The 16,509-nt window shown below is 46.4% G+C and overlaps 1 protein-coding gene across 1 annotated transcript in view; it reads right to left on the reverse strand.

Moving 5' to 3' along the window:
* Positions 1-4,177: 4,177 nt before the first annotated feature.
* The window catches only part of LOC145363519 (uncharacterized), a 66,930-nt gene continuing 54,598 nt past the window's right edge, over positions 4,178-16,509 (reverse strand). The window contains exons 2-4 of the mRNA XM_080218711.1: positions 14,900-14,924; positions 14,000-14,815; positions 4,178-5,923 (exon numbers count right to left, since the gene is read on the reverse strand). Of these exons, the coding sequence (XP_080074837.1) occupies positions 5,066-5,923; positions 14,000-14,815; positions 14,900-14,924 (1,699 nt within the window). The 3' untranslated portion in view covers positions 4,178-5,065. The remainder of the gene's footprint in view (positions 5,924-13,999; positions 14,816-14,899; positions 14,925-16,509) is intronic.

The following is a 16,509-nucleotide window of genomic DNA, read 5'->3' on the forward strand; positions in this document are numbered from 1 at the left end:
GCTCTTCATTTCCCCCATCAGTATATCCTTCTTTAGAATAGAATAGAAACCCTACAGTGCAGAAAGAGGCCATTCAGCCCATCGAGTCTGCACTGACCACAATCCCACCCAGGCCCTATCCCTGTATCCCTACATATTTATCCGCTAATCCCTCTAACCTACGCATCCCGGGACACTAACGGGACAATTTTAGCATGGCCAATCCATCTAACACCTTTGGACTGTGGGAGGAAACCGGAGCACCCGGAGGAAACCCGCACAGACACGATGATATTGTGCAAACTCCACACAGACAGTGACCTGAACTGGGAATTGAACCCAGGACCCTGGAACTGTGAAGCAGCAGTGCTAACCACTGTGCTACCGTGCCACCCGAGTCCTTTCTCCCTCATGTATGTATCCAGCTTCCTCTTCAACGTATTCTTGCTGTTCACCTCAACCACTCACTGTTGGGAGAGTTCTACATTCTCTCCACTCGCTGGGTAGAGGTTTTTAATGTTAAAATGTACTTATTAGTCACAAGTAGGCTTACATTACGACTGCAATGAAGTTATTGTGGAAAACCCTAGTTGCCACACTCTGGCGCCCGTTCGGGTACACTGAGAGAAAATTTTTAGCACGGCCAATACACCTAACCAGCACGTCTTTCGGACTGAGGGAGGAAACTGGAATACTCTGAGGAAACCCACACAGGCACAGGGAGGACATGCAGACCCCACACAGACACTGACCTAAGCCGGGAATCAAACACAGAGGGCCCTGGTGCTTTGAGGCAGCAGTGTTAACCACTGATAATAGTAGGAGGGATTACTATTTAAAGGGCGAAAAGCTGCAGCATGCTACGGTGCAGAGGGACCTGGGGGTCCTTGTGCATGAGTCGCTAAAACCCAGTCTGCAGATGCAGCAGGTGGTCAAGAAGGCGAATGGAATGCTGGCCTTTATAGCGAGGGGGATTGAATATAAAAGCAGGGAGGTCTTGCTGCAACTGTACAGGGCACTGGTGAGGCTGCAGCTGGAGTACTGTGTGCAGTTTTGGTCGCCGCACTTGCGCAAGGATATTTTGGTCTTGGAGGGAGTGCAGAGGAGGTTCACTAGACTGATACCGGAGATGAGGGGGTTGGACTATGAAGAGATACTAAATAGACTGGGTCTGTACTCGTTGGAGCTTAGAAGGATGAGGGGGGATCTTATAGAGACGTATAAGATAATGAAAGGGATGGGTAGGATAGAGGTAGAGAGATTCTTCCCGCTTAGGAAGGATAGCAGGACTAGAGGGCACAGCCTCAAGATAAAGGGGGGGCAGTTTAGAACGGAGTTGAGGAGGAACTTCTTCACTCAAAGAGTGGTGAATCTCTGGAATTCTCTGCCCGTTGAAGTGGTGGAGGACACCTCACTAAATATATTTAAGTCACGGGTAGATAGGTTTTTGACAGACAAGGGAATTAAGGGTTATAGGGAGAAAGCGGGAAAGTGGAATGAGCCACGACAGATCAGCCATGATCTTATTGAATGGCGGGGCAGGCTCGAAGGGCTAGATGGCCTACTCCTGCTCCTATTTCTTATGTTCACCGTGCCGCCACTTTGGAACTACTTCATAATCTTAAAGACTTCCGTCAGGTCACCTTTCGGTCTTCTGTTTTCTAGAGAAAAGCAGCCCCAGTCTTTCCTGAGGGTTAAATGCTCTCAGTTCTGGGATTACTCTTGTGTATCTTTGTTGCTCCTTCTCCAGTGTCTCTATTTCCTTTTCCTAAACAGAGATCACTAATGCTGATGGAGATCCCAGTGTTGTCTAACCCTGGTTCTAAACAAGTTGAACAGAATCTCACTGATTTACAATTCTATCCCTCTGGAACTGAACCCTGCATAAGGGCCCCACACTTTGGGAAATTCTTAGTGAGGGTGCAGAGGAAATTTACCAGAATGACTTTAGGGATGAGTGGCTTCAGTGAGTTGGAGGGACTGCAGCAGCTGAAGTTGCTTTCTTTAGATCAGACAGGCATTAATTGCCTTAATGACTATCAACCGTTGGCTCTGACATCCATCATTATGAAGTGCTTCGAAAGGTTAGCCATGGCACGAATGAATTCCAGCCTCCCGGACTACCTGGATCCACTACAGTTTGCCTACCACCACAACAGATCCACAGCAGACACCATTTCCCTGGTCCTGCACTCAACTCTGGAACACCTAGATGACAAGGACACTTTTGTCAGACTCCCATTTATTGACTACAGCTCAGCCTTCAACACTATCATTCCCATGAAACTCATCTCCAAAGTCCGTGGCCTGAGCCTTGGCACTTCCCTCTGTGACTGGATCCTGAACTTCCTAACTCACAGACCACAGTCAGTAAGGATAGGCAACAACACTTCCTCCACGATAATCCTCAACACCGGTGCCCCACAAGACTGTGTTCTCAGCCCCCTACTATACTCCTTATACACCTACGACTGTGCGGCCAAATTCCCCTCCAATTCGATTTTCAAGTTTGCTGATGACACCACCGTACTGGGTCGGATCTCAAACAGTGATGAGACAGAGTACAGGAATACATAAGAACATAAGAAATAGCAGCAGGAGTAGGCCATCTAGCCCCTTCGAGCCTGCCCCGCCATTCAATAAGATCATGGCTGATCTGTCGTGGCTCAGTTCCACTTTCCCGCCCTCTCCCCATAACCCTTAATCCCCTCTCTTATCAAGAACCCATCAACCCGCTTCTTAAAAATATTTAGCGAGGCAGCCTCCACCACTTCAACGGGCAGAGAATTCCAGAGATTCACCACCCTTTGAGTGAAGAAGTTCCTCCTCAACTCCGTTCTAAACCGCCTCCCCCTTATCTTGAGGCTGTGCCCCCTAGTCCTACTGTCTTTTTTGAGCGGGAAGAGTCTCTCCACCTCTATCCTATCCATCCCATTCATCATCTTATACGTCTCAATGAGATCTCCCCTCATTCTTCTAAACTCTAACGAGTTTAGAATTTAGAGTTCTAAACTCTAACGAATGAGATAGAGAATCTGGTGAACTGGTGCGACAACAATAATCTCTCCCTCAATGTCAACAAAACGAAGGAGATTGTCATCGACCTCAGGAAGTGTAAAGGAGAACATGCCCCTCTCTACATCAACGGGGACGAACTAGAAAGGGTCGAGACCTTCAAGTTTTTAGGTGTTCAGATCACCAATAACCTGTCCTTGTCCCCCATGCCGACACTATAGTTAAGAAAGCCCACCAACACCTCTACTTTCTCAGAAGTCTAAGGAAATTTGGCATATCAGCTATGACTCTCACCAACTTTTACAGATGCACTATAGAAAGCATTCTTTCTGGTTGTATCACAGCTTGGTATGACTCCTGCTCCGTCCAAGACCACAAGGAACTACAAAAGATCATGAATGTAGCCCAATCCATCAGGCAATCCAGCCTCTCATCCATTGACTCTGTCTACACTTCCTACTGCCTCGGCAAAGCAGAAGCATAATTAAGGACACCACGCACCCCGCACTTTCTCTCTTCCACCTTATTCCTTCAGGAAAAAGATACAAAAGCCTGAGGTCATGTATCAACCGACTCAAGAACAGCTCTTTCCCTGCTGGTCAGACTTTTGAATGGACTTACCTCGCATTAACTCGATCTTTCTCTACACCCTAGTTATGACTGTAACACTACATTCTGCACTCGCTCATTTCCTTCTCTATGAACGGTATGTTTTGTCTGTACAACGCGCAAGAAACAATACTTTTCACTGTATCTTAATACACGTGACAATAATAAATCAAATCAAATCAAAAGATTGGGAATGGGGCCATACAGCCCACTGAGTCCATACCGCCTCTCTGTCCCTATTCTATCTCCGTATCCCTGTAGATTTATTCCCCTCAAGTACGCATCCAATTTTCTCTTGGAAACATTCCATTTTCTCTGCTTCTTATTACCTGTCTTGGCAAGTGCGGTCCTGGTATTTACCACTGACTTTAAACATAAACAAAGATCAGACAGCGTAGAAGGAGGCCATTCTACCCATTGCGCCCATGTTGACTTTTTAAATATTGTAAGTAACAAGGTCAAGGAAGACATGTTAACTAAAGGGAAACTGGAGCTTTATTTTAAAAAAATACTAAATGCTATTGGAAGCTTCAAATAATCAATAATTAATCATAGTTATAATAAAAGACTTTTATTTGATGTAAAAATGTGAGATTTAAATTGCTATGTAAAGAATGTGCAATGAAGATAAATGTATTGGCAAGAGAGACCTTCAAGTTCTGATTAGCCTCAACATTTGAAACTGTGTGAATAAGGGATTGTATTGAATCAGGTAAAGGGGTCGTATAAAACAATTCTACTGTATTCCTGTCTAAGATAATGAGAGAAGGTGGTGCAAGTAATTGGGGATCCAATTAATCTGGAGACCAAACTGACCAATTATCAGGTTACAACAGGCCCAACTCTGACGTGGGGTATTGGTCACTTTGGAGATAAAAGGTTCTGGAGGTCTTCCTTGTGAGCCAAATACTGAAAACTCCCCAGGCCGAGTTCCAAGGAAATTCTTATCAAAGAAGGAACCAGACTCCCGAGGCTGAATTCCACCAGAATTCCTGTCGAAGAAAGAGCCAGAGAGGGTTACACTTCTACAGATGGATCACCCACATGAAGCTGTAAAAGTCAACGTCTTAAAGTTGTTCAGTAAACCTTTTTTCATTGAATAAACTTCTTTTTAAATCTACTATCCAGGTAATTCTGCCTTTGCCTTAATTGGTTAAAGCGTTGTCTGAACCAAAGTGAATTTATTCAATGGTAAGTTGGCTGAAATCAACTCAGTTCCAGACAGCAAGATCAAAGAACAGAAATCTTCAATTGAAAAACTCGCGTTTCTACAGCACCTTTCACCACCACAGGACACCCCAAAGTGCTTAACAGCCAATGAAGTACTCTTGAAGTGTCGTCATTGTTGTTATGTAGGAAACACAGCAGCCAATTTACACACAGCAAGATCCCACAAACATGCAGCTGACTGACGTCTTTCAGAAGTACGCACGTGATGGTGTTTCGGTCAATTAAACCAAGGTTAAGGCAACTGAGCAGCCCTTTGCTTAGTGTGAACTTGCTGGTGTCTCAGCAGGTTGGATGACTGAGTGAAGCCCTTTCCACAGACAGCGCAAGAGAACGGCCTCTCTCCAGTGTGACTGCGCTGGTGTACCAGGAGGTCATTTGATCGCCTGAAACATGCCTCACAGTGAGGGCATCCAAATGGCCTCTCGTCGGTGTGAATGCGTTGATGGGACTTCAGGTCCTGGGAACTTCCGTAGGACTTCCCGCAGTCGGTACATATAAACAAGGTCTTGGCTGTGTGGACGTGTTGGTGCCTCAGTAGGTAGGACGACCGGGCGAATCTCTTCCCACACTCGGTGCAGATGAACGGCTTCTCACCGGTGTGGACTTGCTGGTGTGTCATCAGGTCAAATGACTGAGTGAACTCTTTCCCACACTTGGCGCAGATAAATGACTTCTCCTGAACGTGGAGTCTCTTGTGTGCCTTCAGGTTTGTCAAATTAATGAACCCCATCCCGCATTCAGAGCAGATGAACGGTCTCTCCCCGGTGTGAACTCTCTTGTGTGTCTGCAGATGGGACGACTGAGTGAATCCCTTCCCACAGTCGGAGCAGGTGAACGGTCTCTCCCCGGAGTGAATCCGCAGGTGCTTCTGCAGAGCGGATGACTGAGTGAATCCCTTCCCACACTTGGGGCAGATGATCGGCCTCTCCCCGGTGTGGCTACGTCGATGAATTTCCAGTTTGGACGGGTAATTGAATCTCTTCCCACAGTCCACACATTTCCACGGTTCCGCCACAACCTGAATAGTGCTGTTTCCTTCCATGTTCAAGACCCAACGATGTTCAGATCCTGACGGATCGAGAGACTGTTGTCAGATATTGATGTGATGCTTGGATTGAGTTTCCAGTCTTCATTAAATATCCTGTTGAAAAACAAATCAGTCAGTATCAGTCCAGGATATCAATTGAGAAGATACAAAGATTCCACTTGGTTTGAGTTCTGTGTGTGTAAATGCTCCCCTTCTAATCCCCTGTAAAAGGAGAGTCCAAAAGCCATCACTGTGAGTCCAGTCGAGAAATTCATAACATTCTGTCCTCCATAGTGCATTGGATCTCAAACAATGATGAGACAAAGTACAGGAAAGAGGTGGAGAACCTGGTGAATTGGTGCGGTGGCAATAATTTCTCCCTCAGTGTCAGCAAGATGAAGGAGATAGTCATTGGCTTCAGAGGAGAACATGCCCCTGTCTATATCAATGGGGATGATGTAGAAATGGTCGACAGCTTCACATTTTTAGGTGTCCAGAACACAAACAGCCTTTCTTAGTCCCCCCCATGCTGACACGGTTGTTAAGAAAGCCCATCAAAGAACATAAGTACATAAGAAATAGGAGCAGGAGTAGGCCATCTAGCCCCTTGCCCTGCCATTCAATAAGATCATGGCTGATCTGATAGTGGTTCAGTTCCACTTACCCGCCTGCTCCCCATAACCCTTAATTCCCTTATTGGTCAGAAATCTATCTACCTGTGACTTAAACACATTTAACGAGATAGCCTCCACTGCTTCAATGGGCAGAGAATTCCAAAGATTCACTACCCTCTGAGAGAAGAAGTTCCTCCTCAACTCTGTTCTAAATTGACTCCCCCATATTTTGAGGCTGTGCCCTGTAGTTCTTGTTTCCTTTCTAAGTGGAAATAATCTCTCTGCTTCTACCCTGTCTAGCCCCTTCATTATCTTATATGTCTCGATAAGGTCTCCCCTCAGCCTTCTAAACTCCAATGAGTACAGGCCCAGTCTACTCAATCTCTCCTCATAAGCTAACCCCCTCTATTTTCTCAGAAGACCAAGGAAATTTGGCATGTCAGCTATGACTCTCACCAACTTTTACAGATGCACCACAGAAAGCATTCTTTCTAATTGTACCACAGCTTAGTATGGCTCTTGCTATGTCCAAGGCCACAATTAACTACAACGGTTTGTGAACAAAGTCCGGTCCATCACTCAAACCAGCCTCCTGTTCATTGACACTGTCTACATTTCCCACTGTTTTGGAAAAGCAGCCAGCATAATTAAGGACCCCACACACCCCAGGCATTCTCTCTTCCACCTCCTTCAATCAGAAAAATGACACAAAAGTCTAAGGACACGTACCAACTCAAGAACAGCTTCTTCCCTGCTGCCATCATGCTTTTGAATGAGCCACCTCACATTAAGTTGATCTTTCTCTATACCCTAGTACATTCTGCACCAAGGGTTGTCTGGACTCGAAACGTCACTTCCTTTCTCTCCTTACAGATACTGCCAGGCCTGCTGAGCTTTTCCGGCATTTTCCCTTTTGGTTTCAGATTCCAGCGTCTGCAGTAATTTGTTTTTATTTAGTACGTTCTGCATCCTGTCTTTTCCTTCCCTATGCATGGCATGTTTTGTAGATTTGACGCACAAGAAACAATACTTTTCGCTGTATATTCACACATGTCACAATAATAAATCAAAACAAATTAAATTACTGCTGCCTGGACAGGATGAGTGCTGCCTATTGCCTTTAAAGATGGCAGGTTTGGGTGTTTGTTTGCAGCCTCCACTTGGTGTTTATGAGCCTCCGTGTCTGCACAGGTTTGCTTCGGGTGCCCCAGTTTCCTCACACAATCCAAAGATGTGCAGGTTTGGGGGATTAGCAGGGTAAAAGGTTATAGGGATAGGGTCTGGGTCAGTGCAGACTCGAAGGGCTGAATGGCCTGCTGCTGCACTCTGGAGATTCTGTGACACCTGGCTGCTGACACAGTGCTCAGTCGTACTTCATACAAAACACAACCTGAGCTACGAGAGAATCTCCAAAATCCTCGAGCTCCACCCCCTGGAAGGACCAGCAGTGCAGGCGTACGTGAAAACCATCAGCTCGAAATCAGACTTGAAGAGGAACTGATAGATAGAACTTGAGGGCGACACGGTAGCACAGTGGTTAGCACTGCTGCTTCACAGCTCCGGGGTGCTGGGTTCGATTCCCAGGCTCGGGTCACTGCCTGTGTGGAGTTTGCACATTCTCCTCGTGTCTGCGTGGGTTTCCTCCCACAGTCCAAAGATGTGCGGGTCAGGTTGATTGGCCGTGCTAAGAAATTGCCCCTTAGTGTCCAGAGATGCGTAGGTTAGAGGGATTATTGGGTATAATATGTAGGGGTATGGGGGTAGGGCCTGGGTGGGACTGTGGTCAGTACAGACTCGATGGGCCAAAGGGCCTCTTCCTGCACTGTAGGGGTTTCTATGATATGTCTGACACCCAGAACTGGCTGAGCAGAAATTCATTGCATTTAAATTTGGGAAGACTGAAGTCTTCAGTGCCCACTGCAAACTCCACTTCCTGGACACGTTGGCTTGATGGACACGTTGTTCCCATTGAAAAATGAGGGACATTGCCCCTCACCAACATGGCGGCCACCCACCCTCCCGTTGCCCCTCACAAAGGTGGCGGCTAGGTCAGCTGCACATGCGCTCTGTCGCACGTTTGCCCACTGGCAAAATGGCGGACGTGAACTCGCGATTCGGGGTTAAAAAAAATTGAGGCCCCGCTCCGGGCAATCGGGGACCGGGAAGAGGATTTTCGGGACTTTGCAACTTATACGACATGTTTACGCAGCCTATCCGTCAACCCGCAGGATCCAGAGCTCCTGCTCAGAGCGATTTATTTCACTCACCGAGATCGCAATCACACAAATCATCTGCCCCTTGCCATCACTCACTGCGCGTGCTCCACGCCCAGCCCCGCCCCCCTCATTCACTCCGATTGGTTGGAGGACCAGCCGTTCCCCGCTCAGTCCTCCAACCCCGCCCCCTCTCTTCCTATTGGTCCGGTGTTGCCGTCAATCAGCCCCCGGGCATTGTGAGGTGTCAGTGTGGCTCAGAGGATGCACAGTAAAAAGTCTGACAGCACCAGGTTTTAGTCCAACCTATTTATTTGATAATATACTCACAAGCTTTCGGGGTTAGCCCCTTCGTCAGGTGAATGGAGAGTTCTGGCCTCAGACAGAGCATATAAAGCACAGACAGTTTAGAGATTACTGATTAGAATGCAAAACCTTACACCTAACCTGCTGTTCAAGACCTGAAGTGGCTGACGATGTGAGTGGAAGGAGCACTGATCACAGGTTACAGAGATGTGTATTGTCTCCAGACAGTATAGTAAATGAGGTTTTGCAAACCCAGGCAAGAAACGGGGGTTACAGATAGTGCGACATGAACCCAAGATCCCTGTTGAGACCGTCCTCACGTGTGCGGAACTTGGCTATCAGTCTCTGCTCAGCGACTCTGCGCTGTCGTGTGTGGTGAAGGCCGCCTTGGAGAATGCTTACCCGAAGGTCAGAGGCTGAATGCCCGTGACCACTGAAGTGTTCGCCAACAGGAAGGGAACAGTCTTGCCTGGTGATTGTCGAGCGATGTTCATTCATCCGTTGTCGTAGCGTCTACATGGTCTCCCCAATGTACCATGCTTCGGGACATCCTTTCTTGCAACGTATCAGGTAGACAATGTTGGCCGAGTTGCAAGAGTATTTACCATGTACCTGGTGGATGGTATTCTCACGTGTGATGATGGTATCCATGCTGATGATCCGGCATGTCTTGCAGAGGTTGCTGTGGCAGGGTTGTGTGGTATTGTGGTCACTTGTCAGAGGGTGCAGACAGAGTGAGATGGACAATGAGGGAGAGTTTACCTGAGTCACATTCACATTGTATTTATGACTATAAGAAGAGCTGCTTCAATTAGGATATAGAACACTGCTGCACAGAAACAGTCCTTTTGGCCCTTTTTGGCTGTGCTGAACCATTTTTCTGCCTAATCCCACTGACCTGCACTGGTACCATATCCCTCCACACCCCCCTCATCCATGTACTGTCCAAGATTTTCTTAAATGATAAAAGTGAGCCTGCATTCACCACCTCATCTGGCAGCTCCACCACTCTGTGTGTGAAGAAGCCCCCCCTGTCATATTCCCTTTCAACTTTTCATAAGAACATAAGAAATAGGAGCAAGAGTAGTCCATCTAGCCCTTCCAGCCTGCCCCGCCATTCAATAAGATCGTGGCTGATTTGAAGTGGATCAGTTCCACTTTCCCTCTTTCTCCCCATAACCCTTAATTCCCTTGTCTGTCAAAAACCTATCTACCCGTGACTTAAATATATTTAGCGAAGTAGCCTCCACCACTTCAACGGGCAGAGAATTCCAGAGATTCACCACCCTTTGAGTGAAGAAGTTCCTCCTCAACTCCGATCTAAACTGCGCCCCCCTTATCTTGAGGCTGTGCCCTCGAGTCCTGCTTTTCCCTCTTCACCCTTAACCCATGTCCTCTAGTTTTTTTCTCCCCGAGCCTCAGTGGAAAAAGCGTACTTGCATTCACTCTATCTATATCCATCATAATTTCATATTCCTCTATCAAATCTCCCCTCATTCTTCTACGCTCCAGGGAATAAAGTCCTAACCTATTCAATCTTTCTCTGTAACTCAGTTTCTCCTTGTAAACCTTCTCTGCACTCTTTCAACCTTTTTAATATCCTTCCTGTAATTAGGTGACCAAATCTGCACACAATACTCTAAATTCAGCCTCACCAATGTCTTATACAGCCTCACCATAACATTCCAACTCTTATACTCAATACTTCAATTTATAAAGGCCAATGTACCAAAAACACTCTTTATGACCTTATCTACCTGTGACGCCACTTTTAGGGAATTATCTCTCTGTATTCCCAGATCCCTGTGTTCTACTGCACTCTTCAGTGTCCTACCATTTACCTTGAGTGTTCTGCCTTGGTTTGTCCTTCCAAGGTGCAATACTTGTCTGCATTAAACTCCAATTCTGTGATAGGGACAGAAACCTGCTGCAGGATTCGAACATGGAGTTCCAGAAATGATGGACGTAGATTTGGGAGACAACCAGGACGTGGAAGAGGAAAAGAAGCTTGGAGACTGGGCGGGGGATAAAAGGGACATTGAGTCCAAGTTGTTTTTTTCGAGGAGTTGATGAAGCTCCAACAGCTCCTCACACTTGTTGCTGGGCCTGAGGATGGAGGAGGCAGGAGAAAGGGAGGGCCCTTCAAAATGAACAAACATGGTTCAGAGATATACAAAAGACGGTAGTTTACACAAAGTTGATTCATTTGATTTTTATTCAAAATATTAACACGTATAATTGGGCTGGAGTTGATGAACATCAGCAGAAACTAACCCCAAGGAACATGGATCCAAACCTAAATGTGAATAACAGCAAAACTAAATCTCTGTGGTCAGTTGTGAACTTGTTGGTGTCTCACCAGGGCGGATGACTGAGCGAATCTCTTCCCGCAGTCTGAGCTGACGAGCGGTCTCTCCTCAGTGTGAATTTGATGGTGTACAGTGAGGTTAGATGGTGTCTTGGACTCAGACCCACAGGAGAGAGCACCTGAATGGTTTCTCATCAGTGTGAACAGGACAGAAATACAGGCAGACAATTTTAATCCCCATGACAATTTTCTTTCCACTCCTGTTCTGGCAGAGCCGTAAATTCCTGTGCCACGCTCCCTCTTCCCTGCACCGAACTTCAAACCAATTGCACCTTCTAGTATGATTCCTTTTCTCCACTCTCAGTTTTCTCCCTTTCTCCACCTAGTTCTCGAGCTGCTGTGTGGAGAGTGAGAGTAAGATCAGCGAGCCGAACATTTTCTCCCTGGGTCACTGGGACCCTGAAGCTCCGCCCATTCTCTGGGCCAGCCTCCCTCGGTTTGGGCCTCCCTCTGGGCATCGGAATATCAGCCTGGATTTAACGTTGATGTTTCTGGATGTGGATTTGAATCCACAATCTCTTGACTCAGAAATGAGAATGTAATCACTCAGCCAAATTTAACACCTCATCATTGCTCTAGATTATGGCAGTTCTCACATCTTCAGTTACTGTCATGGACAAGTGTAAGATTTTACTCTGGGACACTAAAGTTATCCAAAAAAGGGGTCAAATTCATTAGTGATTGTCAAACATTTTATTAAGAAGCAACAGTTTAAAAATGGTACATAAAACTAAATCGGTAGATAAAATACACATAAAGGGTGAGAATGAGTTATTGGTCCTGGATCAGGTGGATGCTGATCTCCGGGGCTGGAGGGGACAATCTCCTCGGATGGTTTCCTGGTCCCAGATCAGGGAGATGCTGATCTCTGGGGCTGGAGGCAGTTTTGTTGAGGTGGACAAAGTGTGAGGCTGGCGTCAGCATGGATCAATTTAAGAAGCTTTCTCTTGTCTGAAATTTTTTTCTGGTTCAAAAGCCTGTTTATAAACATTATTTTTGGGGGGGGTTTATTTCAATCACTTACTCATTTCTCCACTCGCAAAGGACAGATTTTCAGGTAATCTCTCCTATCTGTCAGGTGTCCATGAAGTCATTGTGTGTCTCATCACTTGCTGGGAGATCCCGTTTAAAATTCACTCAGACACTTGGTTTGCATCTGGGACAGGGGATCTCCTCATCCTATCAAGTTTATCTTGTTTCAGGGTCTGTGCTCGAGACACATCCTTAACAGAGATAACAGGCCTGTCCTGTGTTTGTTAACCAGCAAGCTGCTTTGGAAGCTTTCTTCATAACACAGAGAATGAAATATTTCTGAAACGGGCTATAAATTTCTGTAGATTTTATAAGGTTATTAGTCAGTGATTTCTTCCAGACTGTTACTTGGATTGAACTTGTCTCCATTCCTGTGCTGAGTGGATTTTTTTACAATGCGGGAGGGGTAACATTTGTGAATTGTAAATTCTCCACCAATTCCCATTCCCTTTCTTTCTGGTGGGTAATGGAGGTGTCACTGTGTGGAATGTACAAATCAGTAAGAATTATCAGTAAGGATTAATCAGCATTTTCTAGTTGGAGATGTTAAACAGTGGAACTCTTCAGACACTGAACTGTGGTGTTCATATCACAGCCATGGGCAATTAGCTCAAATGGTAGAGGGCTCGCTTTGCATGCGAGAGATAGTGGGATCGATGCCCACATTCTCCATTCTGTTTTTTTTTGAGGCAGCATGGTGGCACAGTGGTTAGCACTGCTGCGTCACAGTGCCAGGGATCCAGGTTTGATTCCCAGCTTGGGTCACTGACTGTGTCGAGTTTACATGTTCTCCGGGTGCTCCGTAGAACCATAGAAAACTTATAGCTCAGAAACAGGCCTTTTGGCCCTTCTTGTCTGTGCCGAACCATTTTTTGCCTAGTCACACTGACGTGCACTTGGACCATACCCCTCTCACCCATGTGCCTGTCCAAGATTTTCTTAAATGTTAAAAGCGACCCCGCATTTACCACCTTCTCCGGCAGCTCATTCCACACTCCCACCACTCTCTGCGTGAAGGAGCCTCCCCTAATATTCCCCTTAAACTTCTCTCCTTTCACCCTTAACCCATGTCCTCTGGTTTTTTTTCTCCCCGAGCCTCAGTGGGAAAAGCCTGCTTGCGTTCACTCTATCTATCTATATCCAGTTTCCTCCCACAGTCCAAAGATGTGCGGGTTAAGTGGACATGCTAAATTGCCCTTCAGTCTCAGGGGTACTAGCTATGGTAAATTCAAGGGGTTGTAGGAATAGGGTCTGGGTGGGATTGTGGTCGGTGCAGACTCAATGGGCTGAATGGCTCCTTCTGCACTGTACAATTCTATGATTCAATGAAAAATCAATTTCAGATTGAAGTTAAAATTCAGAATGTTGTTACAAACTAATTTCTGATGAGTTCCTGAATTATGGGGAAAGGTCACACATAGCGGTACTTAGAGACACTGCGGCCCCGAGAACACAATCGGCTATAGATCCAGAATATTAAACAACAGCCCAATTACAGAGATTATTAACATCACCAGAAACAAACTAGAAATGTTAGAATGACCATGGTTCATTGCTGGTTGTCATCAACAGCAGTAATAATTGTAGAATCCAATCCTTACAATCATTTGTGAACTCGCTGGTGTCTCAGCAGGTGCGATGACTGAGTGAATCCCTTCGCACACACAGAGCAGGTGAACGGTCTCTCCCCAGTGTGAACTCGCAGGTGCGTCAACAGGTTAGCTGACCAACTGAATCCCTTCCCACACTGAGGGCAGATGAACGGCCTCTCCCCTGTGTGAATTCGCTGGTGTTTCAGAAGGTCAGACGACTGAGTGAATCCCTTCCCACACTCGGAGCAGATGAACGGCCTGTCTCCTGTGTGAACTCGCTGGTGTCTCAGCAGGTCGGATGACTGAGTGAACGCCTTCCCACATTCAGAGCAGATGAATGACCTCTCCCCAGTGTGAACCCGCTGGTGTGTCAGCAGGTTGGATAACTTAGTGAAATCCATCCCACATTCAGAGCAGGGAAATGGCCTGTCTCCTGTGTGGACTCGCTGATGTATCGCCAGGCTGGAAGACTGAGCGAATCCCTTCCCACACTTGGAGCAGGTGAACGGTTTCTCCCCAGTGTGAAGTCGCTGGTGTGTCAGCAGGTTGGATGACTTAGTGAATCCCTTCCCACACACAGAGCAGATGAATGGCCGCTCTCCAGTGTGAACTCGCTGGTGTGTCAACAAGTTGGATCTCTGAGTGAACTTCTTGCCACAATCGGGGCAAGTGAAAGGCCTCCCCCCAGCATGAAGTTGCTGGTGCCTGAGCAGGTGGGATAAGATTATGAATCCCTTCCCACACTGGGAGCAAGTGAATGGCCTCTCCCCAGTGTGAGTGCGCTGATGAATTTCCAGCACCGAAGGACAATTGAAACTTTTCCCACATTCCTTACATTTCCACGGTTTCTCCATGGTGCCGTTGTCTTTATATCCCTCCTGTGTGGATCCTCGGTTGAACCCTCATCCGTACACAGAACACGTATACAGTTTCTCCCCGCTGCGAACGGTGAATGATATTTTTTCAGGCTGTGTAACTGGTTAACGCTCTTTCCACAGTAAGTTCTCTGGAACGCTGTTGGGCGTTTGTGTGTGTTTTGTCTCTCGATGCTTTTCCCGTCACACTGACGTTTGAAATATTTTCTCACACATAGCAGACAAACATTTCTCCTTCCACATTCAAAGGTTGATGATATTCAGGTTCTGATTAATTGAGTAATTGTCAAATCTCGATATGATGCTTGGTTTGTGTCTCCTCCCCTTCTAATTCTCTGTAAAATAAATTTACAGAAGTCATCACTGCCGGTGCAGGATAGAAATTCAGAACAATTAGAACAATAGAAAAGTTGCTGCACAGAAGGCAGTCAGTTGACCCATCCTGTCCAAGCCAGTCTAAGGACAACCACGGCCCTTTCCAATCACACTTCTTTGGCCCATAGCCCTGCAGTTTACAGCACCTAAGGTGCAGATCCAGAACTTTTCCAAGGAGTTTAGGGTCTCCCAAACTGGGAACAAATTTCAGACATTACCTTTTGAATACAGTTCTTCTCTACACCTTCTGCCAGTTATCTTGAATCCATGTCCTCTGGTTCTAGAATTCTCCACCAAGAGAAACAATTATCCCATCCACTCTATCTCTTCTCCTAATTTTATACACCTCAATCAAGTCTGAGTGGGTATAGCTCAGTGGTAGAGCATTTGACTGCAGATTAAAAGGTCTTCAAATCCAAGTGCTCTCTCAGTATTTGATTGGCAGTTCTTTATAGAACATAGAGCATCTCGTCTGCACTAACGAGATTATAGGGCAGCATAGTGGTAAGCATTGCTGCCTCACAGCTTCAGGGACCTAGCTTCAATTCCTGGCTTGAGGCACTGTCAGTGTGGAGTTTGCACAACCTCCCCGTGTCTGCATGGGTTTTCTCCAGGGGCTCTGATTTTCTCCCACAATCCAAAGATGAGTGGGTTAGGTTGATTGGCCATGCTAAATTGCTCCTTAGTGTCAGAGGGACTAGCAGGGTAAATGGGGTTGTGGGGATAGGACCTGGGTGGGATTGTGGTCAGTGCAGACTCGATGGGCCAAATGGCCTCCTTCTGCACTGTAGGGATTCTATGATGAAGTCAACCCTCAACCTTATTTATTCCAACAAAAAAACTATCCAATCTCTCCTTGTAACACCTTTCTAAGCGCTGGCAACATATTTGTAAGCCTCCTCTGCATTCTCTCCAGAGAAATTATGCTCTTCCTGTCATGTGCTGCACTGAACTGCACACAATGCTCCAGGGGTTGCACAATGGTTAACACTGCTGCCTCATAGCACCAAGAACGGGGGTTTGATTCCAGGCTTGGGTCACTGTCTGTGCGGAGTCTGCACATTCTCTCCATGTGAGTTTCCTCCAGGGTTTCCTCCCACAGTCTGAAAGACCTGCTGTTTAGGTGCATTCACCATGCTAAATTCTTCCTAAGTGTACCCGAACAGGCACTGGAATGTGGCGTCCACGGGATTTTCACATTAACTTCATTGCAGTGTTAATGTAAGTCTACTTGTAACACTAACAAATAAACTTTAAACTTATATAAACCCACA

The sequence above is a fragment of the Carcharhinus amblyrhynchos genome, unplaced genomic scaffold (genome assembly GCF_965287045.1).
Source record: "Carcharhinus amblyrhynchos unplaced genomic scaffold, sCarAmb.v2.hapA scaffold_39, whole genome shotgun sequence".
Taxonomy (NCBI): Eukaryota; Metazoa; Chordata; class Chondrichthyes; order Carcharhiniformes; family Carcharhinidae; genus Carcharhinus; species Carcharhinus amblyrhynchos.